At 44.5% G+C, this 16943-nt stretch overlaps 2 protein-coding genes across 3 annotated transcripts in view; one reads left to right on the top strand and one right to left on the bottom strand.

Moving 5' to 3' along the window:
- Nucleotides 1–420: 420 nt before the first annotated feature.
- Nucleotides 421–11674, top strand: unga (uracil DNA glycosylase a). Of its 2 annotated transcripts, none has more exons than XM_078554438.1 (7): nt 421–607; nt 1743–1973; nt 3514–3609; nt 7249–7346; nt 9095–9183; nt 9736–9914; nt 11081–11674. In XM_078554438.1, exons 1-7 carry the CDS (start codon nt 494–496, stop codon nt 11219–11221), a joined length of 948 nt encoding a protein of 315 aa, XP_078410564.1. In that variant the 5' UTR covers nt 421–493; the 3' UTR covers nt 11222–11674. The 2 variants fall into 2 exon arrangements, with proteins under 2 accessions (XP_078410564.1, XP_078410563.1); XM_078554437.1 differs by having other exon boundaries at nt 1740–1973.
- A 4581-nt stretch (nt 11675–16255) lies between these two features.
- The window catches only part of myo1ha (myosin IHa), a 78276-nt gene continuing 77588 nt past the window's right edge, over nt 16256–16943 (bottom strand). Inside the window, exon 32 of the mRNA XM_078552888.1 lies at nt 16256–16383. Coding sequence (XP_078409014.1) covers nt 16357–16383 — 27 coding nt within the window. The 3' untranslated portion in view covers nt 16256–16356. The remainder of the gene's footprint in view (nt 16384–16943) is intronic.

The raw sequence follows: 16943 nt of genomic DNA, 5'->3' as shown, positions 1-16943 counted from the left end.
ATTTTAAACTTTTGAAGCTGTAATGAAAAGAGATGATTTTAAAAAAATGAAAAACGTGAGGTTGGAAACACAACACTCGAGGACTTTCTTTGATTAACATCCTAGGCTTGTTTAAATCTCTTGTAAAGTTCCTAGGAGGGAAGTCAAATTATTTTTTTGGGTGAAGTAGTGAACTAATTAGTAATTGTGTTATAAAATGACTTGGCTTTCTATTTCTGTTTTTCTGTGAACTTTCTGTTGACAAAGTTTCCCCCTGCTGCTTTATTTTAGCGGTGTTTCCGAGGGTGGGGAAATTTGATGTTTGGTTAAAAAGTTTTAAGTTTAAAAAAAAAACTTCTGTCCCGCCCTCGGGATCTGGCGCGAAAGAAACCACGCTGGTCAGAGGACTTAGTTAAACCGGGGTGTATGGTGTGTGTGTGTGCTGGTTGAGTGAATAGAGTTCTTTCAAAACTCTGAAAATATTAATTCATTCAGAGGGAAACGGTTCTTTAAAATGATCGGGCAGAAAACGATTGCATCTTACTTCGGTCCTGTGGCAAAGAAAAGAGCTCAATCTGAAGTTTCGGAGGAAGAAACTGAGAATGAGAAGGAAACAAACCAAGAAGAGGTAAAAAATAACGTGTCCTTCGTGCAGCGTTAATGTGAACTAATCACATTTTGAACAGTGAGTTCAGTGTATTTTCTTGCTCTAAGTGCAGTATGAGTTCCTGTTTAACTATCCTAGTCTTTTGAAGACGTTACCTTTTGTTTGGAGTGTGGTTTGTGGTTTGAGTAATTTGGATTCTGTTTAAAAAAATTCCCGATTCGGATTATTTTTTTCTCTCTCTAGCCACCTTTTTATCTTCGGCGTTTTAATTGCAGTTGGTTGTTACAATAAATCCTAGTTGTGAAAACATTTGGTCGCCTGTTATAAAATGAAGTGGCGGTGCTCACTGCGCGGTTTACACACACACACACACACACAATTAAAAATCTGCATTTTATCCTCAAACATAACCTATCACCGCATGGATTTAATCTCAGTTTAGGGGCAAATTTATTTATTTTTCCTCATTTAACCTGCAGTCATTCCTTTGCGATTCTCAAAATGTTAGCTTTGTACCTTTTTGTTTAAAAAAAGAAAATCATAATAGTGGGAAATAAAAATTTCCGCATTTTATCTGTTTTAAAAACAAGGTGAATTTAATCCAAGTCTGTTTGCAGATAAAATGCAGATTTTTTTTTTCATTTTGTGAAATAAGTTTGCCGATAACATTAAATTCATGTTGTTGTTATGGTGTCAGTTACAGGCAAATGTATCCTTGCCTGCAGTCATTTCATAGCGATTTTTAAAAAGGGTTAAGTTTGTGCTATTTTCCTTAACCTTAACCTTAACGAAAGGTGGGAAGTGTTTTTTTTTTCCCTGTAAAGTTGTGTGAAAATCCATTGCAGTTTATAATAACTTCTCCTTTTTCTCATTCCGAGTTGGCGGGAAAGTTACGTCTGGAAAGCAAAGTTGGTGGGGCACCAGCCAATGGGAGTAAGGGGGCGGGGCTGCTTTGGAACGTAGCGACACGAGGGGGCGGGGTTTGTGAGGATCTCCCCGCGGTCTTGCTTCCTGTACCACCTCCCCGAGCTGGCGGGGGGCTTGCAGGATGGGATTCCCGCAGGCAATGGCCCGGCTCTTTTCCCCTGCCCCTCGCCTCTGGCTCTGCGCCCTTTTCACCCGCCGCTTCTCTCTCCGCCCCCAGCAGCAGCAGCAGGAGGACGGCATGAGGACGCCCGTCAAGAAGCCGAGAGCCGGCCCGGAGGGAGAGGGGGAGGCGTCGCCCGGCCAACCCAGCTCCCCGCTCAGCCCCGAGCAGCTGTCCCGCATCGAGAGGAACAAGCAGGCGGCCCTGCAGAGACTGGCGGCCCGCAAAGTGCCCCCGGGCTTCGGGGAGAGCTGGAAAAAGGAGCTACTGATGGAGTTCAACAAGCCATACTTTACCAGGGTAAGGGGAGACTGTGGTACATCTGCAGCCCTGACAGTAACTTCACATTTCACCCTGTCCTCCTCCTCCTCTCCTCTCTGTACTTGCTTAAAACCTGTTGCATCCCCTAACTTTTACCACTAATGGTGGCAGTTCACCAACTCTCAGCATTAGCTCTGTTTACCCGTCCACAGACTTTCCAGCATTTTCTGTTTTACTTTGGGATTTACAGTATTTTGTTTGTGTGCTATATTTCTTCTGTATTCTCTAGAATCATTACAATATCATCTCTGATCTGAATTGTAGCCTGTGTATTTTCTAGAGTGGGGTTGTTGAATAGTGATTTTCTGACCGCTTTATTCTTTCATGGGATGTGGGCATCGCTGGCAAGGCCAGCATCACTTGCCCGTTCCTAATTGCCCTTGAACTGAGTGGTTTGCTAGGCCGTTTCAGAGGGCAGTTGAGACAACTACGTGGCTGTGGGTCTGGAGTCACGTGCAGGCCAGACTGGGTAAGCACGGCAGGTTTCCTTCCCTAAAGGGCATAAGTGAACCAGGTGGGTTTTTACAACAGTTGGTGATAGTTGTCATGGTCACCATTACTGACACTCGCTTTCAATTCCAGATTTATTAATTGGATTTAAATTCCACCAGTTGCTGTGGTGGGATTTGAGCCCATGTCCCCAGAGCATTAGCCTGGACTGCTAGATTACTAGACCAGTGACATTACCGCTGGCACCATTTCCCCATGATTCTAGTGACTAGACTATATGTTTCATCTGACCAATCGGATTTCTGAAGCCACTGTTCTTTTGGCCATGATACACAACAATAATGAGATATAAACTTTTAGGAGAAAGAAAGACTTGCATTTATATAGCACTTTTCACAACCACTGCTTGTCTCGAAAGTGCTTTACAGCCAATGAAGTACTTTTTGAAGTGTAGTCACTGTTGTAATGTGAGAAACGGAGCAGCTAATTTGCACCTGGCAAACTCCCAGAAACAGCGGTGGTCATGACCAGATAATCATTATTTTGTGATGTTAATTGAGGGATGAATGTTGACCAGGGCACTGGGGATAACTCCCCTGCTCTTCAGAATAGTGCCATGGGATCTTTTACATCCACCCAGGCATGCAGGCATGATTTAACATCTCTGAAACGTTGCTATTCTCCCTTACTACTGGAGTGTCAGCCTTGATTTTTTTGGGACTTGAACTCAGATATTTCTGACTCTGGCCAGAGCGCTGTGCCATAGGGTGGTGGATATTGGTCTTTGTAGACTTAATCTGTATTCTCCTCACTCCGAACACATGGTTATCTTTGCCCCATAGTTGATGCCTGGGAAGGGGCTTTCAGCTTCCTGAGTTGGGATGGTTTCTGATGTGGCGCAACTTTTTTTTGGAGAACAATATTGTAGACTTAGAAAAGAATAAATCAATTGGTCAACAGTCTTCATTCATCTTTTAGTTGGGGCGCATGCAGGCTAGTGAGTGGTGGAGATTCTGTGAGTCTGCTACTTTACATCTGTCTGAAATGTTAACATCTGCTTTGTTTGCAGCTGATGGGATTTGTAGCAATGGAGAGGAAACGCTTCACGGTTTACCCACCACCGCATGAAGTCTTCGCATGGACAGAGATTTGCAATTTCCATGATGTAAGTACTGCAAGGGCGTCTGTTTGAATTGCACGCTCCCTATTTGGTGAATATGCCTTGATGTAGACATGTCTACTGTCAACCTGCACTTTTTGAAGCAAACATTCAGTTTAAATCTGAGGTAGAGAGGACTTGTAAGGTCAGTGTCAGTCATGCTAGCGCACTCCCTTCAGAGCCAAAGCTTGTGCCTTCAAGTTCACTCCACACACTTGAGCACAAATCATTACAGTACCGTGGAGGTACAAAGCGGGGGAAACAATTGTATTATTGTATTTTAAATTGTACTGACAAGATAGATGGAGTAAAATTCACTTCAGGGTGACCAACTGTCCTATCTTTTAAGGGATTGTCCCTTATTTTGTCTGTTTGTCTCACCTCCCTTAAGGGATGCCTTCTGTCCCTTATTTCTAGGACAACCTGTGGGAGACTGATCCTGGGAGTCTTCTCTTGCCTTTTTTTTTTAGGAGTGCATGCAGTGCGGGTGTTGGCCACCAGGGGAAGCTATAGCCACCAGCACCATCCCACCCTGAGTCCCAAGGTCAAAGTATCGGTTATTTTGCAAGAGTCGATCACCCAGTTTCATATACCTATAAGCTGCCAAATGTACTTTGTATTTATGACTGAGTGCAAGGCCAATATACACACTTTAGGATGAAATCTGGTTTCCATGAGATCATAAGAAATAAGAGCAGCCCATTGAACCTGCTCCGTCATTCAATAAGATTGTGGCTGATGCGGGTTTAGCTTGCTTCCTTTCAATCTATTTAGAAAAGAATGTGCAGCAGACCAGGAGAAATAGATTAATTCACCTGCAATGGCTCACCAATTTGGAAAGGGAAATTAGTTAACCTCTTGAGACTCATCAATGGCAGGTTTACTTTGGCACAAAGAACTTGCATTTAGCACCAGAGAGTTTCATAGCCAGCGATTTAATGTGAAGTGTCATCACAGGTATGTTCGCAAGAGTGGCAGCCGGTTTGCATAGAGCAGGATCCCACCCACTATAAATTGGGGAGAGGGCATCATTTGATGGCCAGAGCATCAGAAGAATTAACTGCTGTTCAGGAAGTGCAAGGGTAACTTTTTACATCAGGTGGATAGGACCTCAGTTTAATATCTCATCTGAAAGACTGCACTTGCGACAGTGCAGAGCTCCTGCTGCGCTGAAGTGTCGGCAGGTTATACTCAAGTCCGTCTGCGAACCCTGGCAAGAGTGCAACCAGCTGAAGCAAGCTGCCGCATAAGGGTACTACCTGGCCACTTCTCTACAGTTCAACCATCGATACTGTATATTCAATTTACTTTGTTTCAGTTCCTAGGATTTAACACTTGGGATTTGAGCAAAAGGCAGAAATAATGGTTCCTCGAAATGCAAACATTACTTACGGAAGGTCTTATAGTCAGGGACATGACGGCACAGAGGAAGCCATTCGGCCCATGCCTTTTGAAATACATTTTACTGTGAAAGTGTAGCAGATTGTGTGAAGAAAATGTCCGAAAGAAACTCATTTAATCTTGGTGCAAATAATCAGCAACCTGTATTTTCCTACTTGTGTTTTTCCTGCGGCATTTACCTGCCATTCAGAGTGTCCAGGAGAGCATTGGGACATGTGGTCTTGCTCATCTGGTGACTTGCTGTCTTGCAGCTTGCAGAAGGGCATGTGTTTCAGTTCGTCAGGGACTCTCTGCTTACGGGAGCAGCCTCTGCCATGGCTACAAAGTAAACGTAAAAAGGAAACTTGAATGGTAACGCACAGCGTGTTGGAGGATGAGCAGTGAAGCAGGAGATGAGCCCTTGCTTTTAAACTTACTTGTTTAAGATGTCTAGTCATGAGCACTCTTGGTACAGAAGTGTTACAGCCAACTGTAAAGCTTTGACTTGAAGCATTCCCGCTGTCGGACAAGTATGGCACTTCCAGTTACTTTCATTGGTGACATGGAGTTGAGGCAGTTTTTGTATGGTAGTTCCCATCAATGAGCTACTTTCTCATTACCCCAAAGTTCCATCAGGAGTAAAACCAGAAAATGCGGGAATTTTACAACAGGGAAAAGAAAGATTTATGTTTCTAAACTCTGGTATAGCCTGCTAACCCCAAAATCAATTTTTGTTCTGATTTAAGCTGCAGCATTTTCCGTTCCTTAGCTTTTCAGTATTAATTTTTCTTTTCTTAATGCTCTGTCATCAGTCTGCTGAATTTAACTCTCCCAATTATTTGGTTTTCCTTTTTAAATTTTAACTTGTAGTCTGGTACACATTAGCTAGCATGATTGAACCAGTCATGGTTTGTCAAGGTACATTGTTTAATATGGAGAATGGGGGGTCAACATTCAACTGGCTAATGTCACATTGTTGCAGACTTCAGAGGCCCTTTTATAAATTGGCTCCTCTCTCTCTTCTCCCCCCCCCCCCCCCCCCCCCCCCCCCTCGCGGGAGCTAATCAGTGGTGAACTTTAACCTGTGAAAACTTTCACCTGGGTGCAGGAATCACCCAAATCATGATCAGGAACAAACACTTTATTTTCTCTGTGCCTTATTTGAAGGAGTTGGTTGTTGCGCCCACTTCTGTGAACTCTAGTTAATATCAAGTAATTTGAAATCTATGGTTTGAGCCTGGAGGTTTTCTGTTTTCTACGTGTCTGTGCTGCAGCACGCAGTATTGTGGATGTTTACTGAACAAACTGTCTGGCCGATCAATTCTTTGGAAAATCCGATACTAATGACACTGCCCCAGACTGTCACAATAGCTCTGTATGTTCCCTTTTTGAACATTTTATCTTTTTTTACTTTTAAAAGATGCAGTGGTTCCTGCTTTAACTATCCCTGTAGCAAAAATAATTCCATGCTTTGAGTGCAATGGATGACCCCTTGTAACTGACCCTGTATTTTTCCCAGCCACCCTCGGCCAGAGGCAGTAATCTTTCTCTCTTCGCTGTATCCAAGCCCTCCATTCTTTTTAAAATCTCCTCTTGCCTTTCTCTGTTCCTGTGCAAACACCAAGGTCTTGAGTCTCCCCTCATAACTACTGCTTCCTGTCCCTGGCGATTCCACAATGAATTCTTCCGCTGCTTTTAATACTTTTCTGTAATCGGACACTGCAAATTGTACTTTGTGGCATAACCATTAGCGACAACCCCTTGTACTCTGCCCCTATTTATAAAACTGAATATTATTGGGTTTTTTTTAATGGCCGTATATCCTGACATTTGTACTCTCAAAACCGGTTCTCATTGCACCTCTAGGACTGCACCCTTAGCATATTTCCAATTCAGTTTATATTCCTGTTCCTTTTTCCTCCCAAAATAGAATATTCTGCATTTCTCGGCGTTAAGTTGCCTCTACTAACGAAACGGCGCCCGGGCTGCCTTAGGGTTAGTGGGTGAATCTATTTCTCTGGCACTAGACCTTGCCTTTGAGGGGGAATGCAGCCTGTAATTTGATCGAGTGATGTGGTTTAGTTGCCCTGGCTTGGGGGGGTGTGGGCAGAAATTTTGAAGTGAAATATCATGGAAACCTTTTTTTAAGATTTCGGATGATTAATTCCAATGTGAAATGTTAAACCCTGATTAAAACACGGGGGGGAAAGGACTGTTCAGAATGGAGAATAATGGAGTAATAGGAAGCTTTGTATTTGTGTCTAGGTGAAGGTGGTTATTCTTGGCCAGGATCCGTATCATGGACCAAAGCAGGCTCATGGGCTGTGCTTCAGTGTAAAGCGCCCAGTGCCACCACCACCCAGGTATGTTGTTGTCCCGTCTACGGTGTCCCAGGTCATACTTTGATTATGAAGTTTTTACCTGTAACTTGCACAACTGTTCTCCAAATCTTTTTAAAGGAGTAATGATTCGCTAAGTAAGCCCTCTTGGCGCACGGTATAAAGCGTTTATGTTCTCCGATCACCAACGTTTAAGAACCCAGTAGATCCCAGCATCAGTTTCTGACGGACATACAAAATTGTCAGCCAGGGGAAAGACCAGCTGCTCCGTCAAGCCTGCCCCACACTCGTGAAAGCAGGAGCATCGAGTCCAGGCACTCCCCTCCTCCCTGAGGCATCTAACCTCCAGGAGAGGCCAGCTACAGGGGGAAAAAAAAGTACTCGGGGGAAATTTCTCTCTGCACCCCCACCGTACAATGTAAACTAGTCCAGGAGATCACATGGTCTTGGGTGTTAAATAAAGTCACTTACCTTTTAATACGATGCAATCTCTGTCTCAGTGAAGATCCGGTCCAGCTCCTATTTGAAGTCAGGCAAAGAGTCGGCACCCAGCACACCCGCCAGCAACATATATTCTAGAGACCTAGCCGGAGTTGCTGAGTTAGGGAAGGTCATTTGCCTTTGTGCCCCTGTGTCGGGGAAGTTGGAAAAGTTTCTGCTCCTCATCAACATTCGTTGTAGACGTGCCACCTTACTGTAATGTCTTGCTGGTTGAGGGTGTGTCCATCTGCCCTTTCCTGCCTTGCCTGTGTTCGATAGCCTGTCAACTCCTGCTGTCTAATATGAGTGAAGGGTGGCCAAGTGCATGAGGTGTTGGAGGGCAGCTGCTACCTGCAGCTATACTGCAGTTTGAGTTGGCTGTTTGAGCCTATGTATTTTTTTAAAATTGGGTTTTAAAGTTGTACCCATCCAAAGGTAATGAGAGGGGGCTTAATGAGTGTGACTTGTCGCTTTTTTTTTTACATCCCAGCCACAAAGGTTTAGAATCTGTTTGGTAACTTCTCCCTCGCGCCATTTATTATCTCCAAGAGCATCCAGCGTTGGGTGCATATTCCCTCTACGGAGTGGGGGGCTGCGGTGGTGGTGGTGCTGGGTAGCGGGGGTGGGTGAGGCTATAAAGCAGCATGTCTTGTGAAGGAAATCGCTTGGAGATGCTCACTTATTATTGTCCCATAGGCCCCCAGTTTTCCCAAATCATCTTAGTAAATATTTCCTGGGTGGGTCATTTGATTAAACTTCATTGAGCCAGATCCTGACCTCTTTCTGTCCTGAGATTTACACACATGGATTTTCCTGTAAATAGCCATCAGGATGTAGAACATTGGCTGATTTTAGCAGCTGACCTAATATTGGCTGACAGTACAAACTGAGGACCAAAACTTGGGCCTTCCTGTTTGTTATTGCTTCATTCCTGTAAGGTTGAGCATGTGAGGGAGATTGGGTTTTTAAAGACGCCTATTAAATGTGTGCGGGCCAGCTTTGCTGAGATGGTCTCGATTTTATTACATAATTGTTACAGCTCCACTCTGATCTCGCACTGCAGTTTGAGGGTGTGGTGTTGCCAAAGTAATATCGTATTCCTGTATATTAAAAGTAATGTCCCATAAGAGAATTAGACTTTAAGCAGGTTTCCTGTTAATAACCAGAGAAAGTGAGTGGGTCTGGTGGTTTCTGAAGGAGTTGAGAGTGAAGAGATGAACCCTTTGGCTGCTCTTGTATATGAGTTGAACAGTCTAACCGAGGTCAACTGTAATTGTCTTGTTTCCTTGCAGTCTGGAGAATATGTACAGGGAGCTCCAATCGGACATTGAAGGCTTTGAACCCCCACAGCATGGAGACCTGACTGGTTGGGCTAAGCAAGGTAATGCACGTGTGGAAAACTGCATTCTGCTTGTGTTGGGGTTTACTGGGAGGGAAGGGAAGGGAGGGGAGTGGAGTTTAAGTCGCTAGACTTAAAGCTGCTATCCAAGGTTAAAATCAGTGCTTGTGGTCTTTTTAATATTGGAGGGGATAGTGGGACCAGTGTCTAAAGCCCACCTGTCATAGTATACTGAAGGGCTGGAACCTGTGTAAAAACCCCTCTGGCTGTTGTTTGACATGGAATATATATTGTAAATATAACCTGTAACTCAGGTGCCTCATCCTGTAATGAAATGTATTGCACTTTACATAACAGTTCAAATTTGACATTGCATAATGATACTTTTGCAAATTTTATGAATAAAGTATATCTTTGGGAAGAACAATAAGTGAGAGCAGGATTGTCAGTGGAAATGGGGGAAGATGGGTGAATCCATCAAATGTAAGGGGCAGTAATTCATGTCTAGGCCTGGGCAGTTTAGACCAATGGACCTGCTGTGTGCCAGACTAAACCAAACCTCTTTGTGTGTTATGTTTTTGTTAAATGAAATAGGAGTGCTGCTGCTGAATGCAGTCCTCACTGTGCGAGCACATAACGCCAACTCGCACAAGGAGCGAGGCTGGGAAGATTTCACGGATGCAGTGGTGTCTTGTCTGAATAAAAAGCTGGACGGCTTGGTCTTCATGCTGTGGGGAGCGTACGCACAGCGAAAGGGCATTGCGATCGACAGGGTATGTTGCTGTAGACTTTCCTCCAGGGTAGACTGTAATCTAGGGAAGACTTTCACCCACATGTCATGTGAAACCATCTTGCATGTGTGAGAGAAGAGCGAGCGCTGGTATTTATCTAGCATCTTTCACATTCCCAGGATGTCCCAGTGTGCTTCACTGTTGGGTAGGCAAAGGCGACAGCCAAGTCAGGACGTAGCAATCCCCATAAAGAGTGATGAAATAAAAAAAAACGGTTTAATCTCTTCGTTGAGGGAGAAATGTACCACAAAATCTGTTGCATACATCTGAACAGGTGCCTTGGTTGAATGTCTCACCCAATAGGTGATTGAATCTCTCGGGTGTACATACGCATGTTTGTACAGAGGGTGATGCATCTTCAAGGTTTGAGGCAGTCAGTGTCTCTGGTTCCTGGGGGAAGGAAGGAGTTCCAGTAACTAACTGGTAGTTTTGTTGATCCTGGTCGCCTTTGTATTGGTTTAGGTTGGTTGTTGCTGCTGGCTTATCTTCTCCTGTCGGGCTTCTGTTTACACGTGGAAAGGCAGTGATGATGTTTTAAAAGGGGCATCCCACAAGTGGCAAAATTCACATGGGAGGCAAAAAGTTATTGTTGCGGTATAACTTAGCACATTGTACGTAGGGAATTTTTCCAATGATTGTCTCCAGTTTCACTTGTTCAGCTTCCCTCAAACCCCCAGTTTTTTAAAAAAAAAGCTATGTAAAGATTCTATTCTCTCATAGTTGCCAATGTGAGTGACTACAGTAAAATTCACTGAGTTTGCCACCTGAGGTATTGGTCAAAAGTGGTTCCTTTGGCAGAGAAGTCTTGAGTAGTTGTGAAGGTGCCATTGGTCGTGTGGTAGTTTGCTTTCTGTTCTTGTGTGCTGTCGCCCTCCAGCCGGTCTCTGCGTGTGCTGGGGTCAGTTAATGTGACAAATGGGAATTGCGTCTGGGGCCTTTTTATTCGCTGTGTGGCTCGATACCAACACTGGACCAATCTGGGCGATGGGCGATGTTAGGTGTTTGCTTTATATCTGTCATGTCCGATCCGGTACCATGTGCACAATTGCTTGGTTTTGTGTGAGGGATGTGTTGATGCCATGAAGGGTACAAGACCGTGTATAGTGATATCCGCTCTCCCTCTAACTGGGGTTGCCACTTTGTTGCAGAAGCGCCACCATGTCCTACAGACGGTTCACCCCTCCCCCCTCTCTGCACACCGAGGCTTCTTCGGCTGCAAGCACTTCTCCAAAACCAACGAGCTGCTGAAGAAATCGGGGAAGACTCCCATCAATTGGAAGTTGCTGTGAGCCCAGTCAGGAGGAGGAGGAGTGCGTTGGTGAGATCACGTTGAGGCTTAACCATGCGGAGTGATAAATTCTCAATTATCATTAGCCAGGCCTGGGCAGCATAACTGATTTTTGTATTAACCTTGGTTGGTGGGGCATTATTACTAGATAGTTACATGTTTTGAAATTTGGTTAAATCTCTTACGCCTCTCTGGGAACGTAACACACACTTAGCAGATCAGGCTGAGATTTTTTTGTTCCAATGGCCCATGAGTATCTCAGTGAAGTTAAAATATCCTTCAACTACAGAATTTCCTGGGAAATGTCTGAATTTAGTCCATGACTAAAAGCTTTTAAAATGTAATTTCATTGTAAATATGTCTGTGCATTTCATTCATTTGTTAATGCTTTGCTTGCTTGTAAAATGCTTTGACATTGACTTGTGAATATGTTAAATAAAAGCTTTTATTTCTTTTAATTTTTGCTGAGTTCATTCATCACCAAATATTTTGAAAATAATTGTCTTGAAATCGTGACCTGAACAAGAAAAGGGACTCTCGTTTTAAAAGTGCCCCATTCATGTCCTTTTTTGGCCGTAGAGTGTTCTTGGCAATCCAGTTGATTATTTTTAAAGAGGCAGTCACTCCTGCCATGGCTGCCAGTTTGCACAAAGCAAAATCTCTCAAACAGCGCCAAGGCACTTGTCCAGTTAAGACATTTTGGTTTAAGTATATATGTCAGACCGGGCACTGTACAGCAACATGACACTGGGTTTCCTGTCTCCATTGAAATACAGAACCCTCTGACCATGTCACCCCTACACAGAGAGCACTGAAGTGTTAGTCTAGTTTATGATGAAGTCGAAAATCAAACTGACACCACAGATGTTGACCTCGGTTTTATCTTCCCTCTTTAGCAATTAGGAGGTCTTGTGGCGTGGCGGGTAGCGTCTCTGCCTCTGAGCCAGAAGTTCCGGGTTCGAATCCTACCTCGGGACTTGATGGCCAAGGAAGGTGCATTCATAATATGGCCAAACGGGTTGAGTATCTACCTGCAAACCCTTCCAACACAAACCAGAACAGGAGAAATGCGGGAGTAAGAACACTACCTACCCACAACCCCACACTGAAGGCACTGGATACTTCAAAGGCTATGGGTGCTGACAATATTCTGGCAATAGTACTGAAGACTTGTGCTCCAGAATTTGCCTTAGCCAAGCTGTTCCAGTACAGCTACAACACTGGCATCTACCCAAAAATGTGGAAACTTGCCCATGTATGTCCTGTGCACAAAAAGCAAGACAAATCCAACCCAGCCAATTACCACCCCATCAGTCTACTCTATCATCAGTACAGTGATGGAAGGGGTCATCAACAGTGATATCAAGTGGCACTTGTTTAGCAATAACCTGCTCAAAACTGACACTCAGTTTTGGTTCTGCCCTGATCACTCAGCTTCTGAGCTCAGTACAGACTTGGTTCAAACATGGACATAAGAGCTGACCTCCTGAGGTGAGAGTGACTGCCCTTGACAGCAAGGCAGTATTTGACCAAGTGTGGCAACAAGGAGCCCAGCAAAACTGTGGTCAATGGAAATTGGGGGAAAAACTCCACTGGTTGGAGATTGCACAAAGGAAGATGGTTGTGATTGTTGGAGGTCAATCATCTCAGTTCCAGGACATCACTGCAGGATTTCCTCAGGGTAGTGTCCTAGGCCCACCCATTTTCATCAATGACCTTCCTTCTACCATAAGGTTAGAAGTGGGGATGTTCGCTGATGATTGCACAATGTTCAGCACCATTCGTGACTCTTCAGATACTGAAGTAGTTCATGTCCAAATGCAGCAAGACCTGGACAATATCCAAGCTTGGACTGATAAGCAGTAAGTAACATTCGCACCACACAAGTGTCACGCAATGACTATCTCGAACAAGACAATCTAATCATTGCTCCTTGACATTCAATGGCATTACTATCACTAAATACCCCACTATCAACATCCATGGGTTTACCATTTGATCAGAAACTGAACTGGACTAGCCATATAAATACTGTGGCTCCAAGACAGGTCAGAGGCTAGGGATCCTGCAACGAGTAACTCACCCCCTGACTCCCCAAAGCCTGTCCACCATCTACAAGGCACAAGTCAGGAGTGTGATGGAATACTCCCCACTTGCCTGGACAAGTGCAGCTCCAACAACACACAAGAAGCTTGACACCATCCAGGACAAAGCAGCCTGCTTGATTGGCACTACATCCACAAACATTCACTCTTTCCACCACCGATGAACAGTGGCAGCAGTGTGACCATTTACAAGATGCACTGCAGGAACTCACTAAGCCTCCCTAGACAACACCTTCCAAACCCACGACCCTTACCATTTAGAAGGACAAGGACAGCAGATAGATCGGAACACCACCACCTGTTCACCACCCCTCCAAGTCACTCACCATCTGGACTTGGAAATATATCGCTGTTCATTCACTGTCGCTGGGTCAAAATCCTGGAACTCCCTCCCTAACAGCACTGGGTGTACCTACAGCACAGGGACTGCAGCGGTTCAAGAAAGCAGTTCGCCACCACCTTCTCAATGGCAACTAGGGATGGGCAATAAATACTGGTCTTGCCAGCGACGTTCATATCCCATGAACAAATAAAAAAAAAAGTTCAAATCCCACAGCAGCTTAAAATTTTAAATTCAGTTAATCAAATAAGATGTGATGAAAAGCTAGGATCAGTATTGGTGACCATGTAACTACTGGATTGTCGTAAAAACTCATGATTTGCTGATGTCCTGTAGGGAAGGAAATCTGCTATTCTTGCTCGGTCTGGCATATATGTGACTCCAATATGGTTGACTCTTAATCACCCTCTGGAATGGCCGAGTAAGCTATTCACTTGTAATCAAGGAGGTGGCTCACCAGCACCTTCCCAAGGGCGGAGGTGTCAGCTGAGGCTCAGTTCATAGCACCCTCGCCTTTGAATCAGAGGGTTGTGGGTTCATGTCCCACTCCCGGAAACCAAGAACTGTGATTGTACTCAAAAAGAGTTGCAATCTGTGACTGTTGATAACTCGAAAGAGTTTCCCAAGGGCAATTAGGGATGGGCAATAAATGATGGTCTAATGAGCAACACCCACATCCCATGAATGATTGGAAAAAAAAATCTCTGGTTAGTGCAGTCCACACTCCTAACTCTGCTGAGCAGAAGCATCTCGGTTAAGAAATCTAACATTAATATTTTCAAATGGAAATAAACTGGTAAATGCTAAAAGATTATTTAAGAAAACATAATTACACTTTTATTTTTGTATGACATGTAAGAGAACATTCATATAGTGTACACACATTCTTCTAGTGCATACAATACTATTCTTTGCTTCCGTGGATAATATATATATATATATATATAGTTTAATTCTATTTTTGTCACATTCTCACAGATTAAAGATGACACAAATTAGAAGTTTCCACTCGTTGTGCTTTTCACCTTCACGGGTGTGCTGTTTCCTAGAAGTGGCCTTTGCTCTGAGCTCAGCATCTTGGTAAAGCCCACGCAGTTTCACATCACAAGTACAACTTGATTTAAGTAGCAAGGGTGATTCATTTCTATTTTAAATGGTAAACCAAAAGGTAGACCACAGAGAAAAACAATGGCTTACGTTTATTTATGCTTTATTTTTAAACAAGGGAGGATCCCAGGTATGTCAAAGATCGGGGTTGGGAAAGCTGACACCAATTCGGGGAAAGTGGACGATGAGAAGAGTTTTGATGAGGCTTTTAACGGATGAGACATGGGGCAAGAGGTGTCCAGGGATTCTAAGCAAGGTGGTTGAAGGCTTTGCGATGAAAGGGGAGGGCAAGAGGCCAGAATCAGAGGAACCCAAGGCCCAGAAAGCTGCGGGGCCGAATGGCCTACTCCTGCTCCTAATTCGTACGTCCGTAAAGTCAATTATCGCATAGCAGCAGTTTTCAGGGAATGAGGTGGGTGCTGCAGTGTTCGATATGATGGGCAATGTGCCTGCTCATTCTGTGCCAGCTACCCACCACACATCATGTTGGTTAGGCTGCCCTTGTAGCCATTAGACCATTGGATGTGTAAATCGGGGGCCTGTCACCCATTTCAGATCACCTAAGAGTAATTGGTTCCCAGCTGATCATAGTCCGTGACCACTTTTCTCAGGTGAAAGGCAATCAAACTAACTGAGGCCACTGGCAAAAAAGGCAAGTAACCATTTTTTAAAATCACCTGAATGAGAATCCAGGAAGAGCAAACTGATTCACCTGGCTTCATGTTACAACTGTTACCTGCCACCACTCGCCACCCAGCCCCTCCCTGATGCCCCACCTTCCCGCATCCAACGTGGATCAGGTGGTGTCCTCCCCTCTGGTCAACTTTTTTTCCTCTTCAAGATTAGCGCACTACCTCTTAGGGCTTGACTGATGTCCCCTGGTCAAGTCCTGATCACACAAGAGGCCCATTTTCACCTTGTGCGTCACTTTTGGCGCAATGCTAAGTGGCTAACGAGCTAGGTACAGGCCTGGAGGAGGTCACTGAGGTGCGTGTGTGGAGGAATTCAAAGAAAATACGCCAGGATTTTAAATTTCAGATGGTGATGGTTAGCCAATGTATTCCAGCGAGGATAGGAAGGTGGGTGAGGCTTAGTATGGGACAATATGAGGAGCTACTAAACATGGGAGGGTATTCCTTGCAGGTGTCCCTACACAGTGATCACGAGCAAGAACCCTTGCTGGTTCCTCTTGTCATAGCTCAGGGATGTTGAAGTCAATTGGAGCACTGGTGCTGCCGCCCTGGATGAGATCAGCTAACAGGACAGGATGAGGACCGGATGTGGCACGTCTTGATTTGTGTGACTGAGTTCACACACTCACTGCCTTTACCAAGATATGACCCCGTTCATTGGATCAAACTTCTTCTGTAGCTGGCTGTTTGTGATTCGCAGGGAACTGGAATGGCTTTTACAATGAGATGGTATTAGGCAGACCCATTGCCCCTGACATACACTGTATGGGCGGACAATACTGTGACATATCATTGAGTGGGTAACGTGGTAATACGATGAATACCTTTGGAAGTTGTAGGAAATTGCTACTTCCCATGAAATTTATGAGAACAGGCGAATAATAACAGAAGGTCATCGAGACTTTACCCTAGGGGTCATCTGTGAAAGTGAAAAGAGAGAAAACTTGTCACAACAGCTCTGCCAGAATGAATGTTCAACAAACGTCAGTGTTTTACACAACACACAGGTCATTGGTCTGCATACCTCTGCTCATTCACTCACAGGTAGGATATTATTCTCTTTCAGAGGGCGCAAAGATGTGAAGAAACAATAATTCTCAGTCGTGCGAATCTACGCTCTGGTTAGGGACCAGCAATCTCTCAGATCGGCTCCGAGCCTCACTGTTTCCAGGACTAGTAATGTGAAATTGCAACATTCAGGCAGCAAATTGCCCATAACGTGGCGAGTGTTAAATTTCATGCCAGGTCAATGAGGGACAGTAGATTGGGTTTCCTCTCTTTAGGAATTACAAAACTTTGAAGTGATCTACTCCTGCACCATTTCCTTTGGTGTCCTCCCAAGGATCTTTCCTTGACCCCCTTCCTATTTCTTGCCTATGTGGTGCCCCTCAGCGACATCATCCAAAAACACAGCGTCACTTTCTACCTGTACACTGATGACGCCCAGTTCTACCTCACCACCACCCCTTTCAACCCTTC

The sequence above is a fragment of the Cetorhinus maximus genome, chromosome 12 (genome assembly GCF_964194155.1).
Source record: "Cetorhinus maximus chromosome 12, sCetMax3.hap1.1, whole genome shotgun sequence".
In the NCBI taxonomy this organism is placed as follows: Eukaryota; Metazoa; Chordata; class Chondrichthyes; order Lamniformes; family Cetorhinidae; genus Cetorhinus; species Cetorhinus maximus.
This window is presented reverse-complemented; position numbering and strand designations above follow the sequence as displayed.

Excerpts from the sequence above, each read along its gene's own strand:
- unga (XM_078554437.1), top strand. The coding sequence starts at position 494 with ATGATCGGGCAGAAAACGATTGCATCTTACTTCGGTCCTGTGGCAAAG. Across the intron at positions 608-1,739 it reads AGGAAACAAACCAAGAAGAG|CAGGAGGACGGCATGAGGAC; the intron begins GTAAAAAATAAC and ends CAGCAGCAGCAG. Across the intron at positions 1,974-3,513 it reads ACAAGCCATACTTTACCAGG|CTGATGGGATTTGTAGCAAT; the intron begins GTAAGGGGAGAC and ends CTTTGTTTGCAG.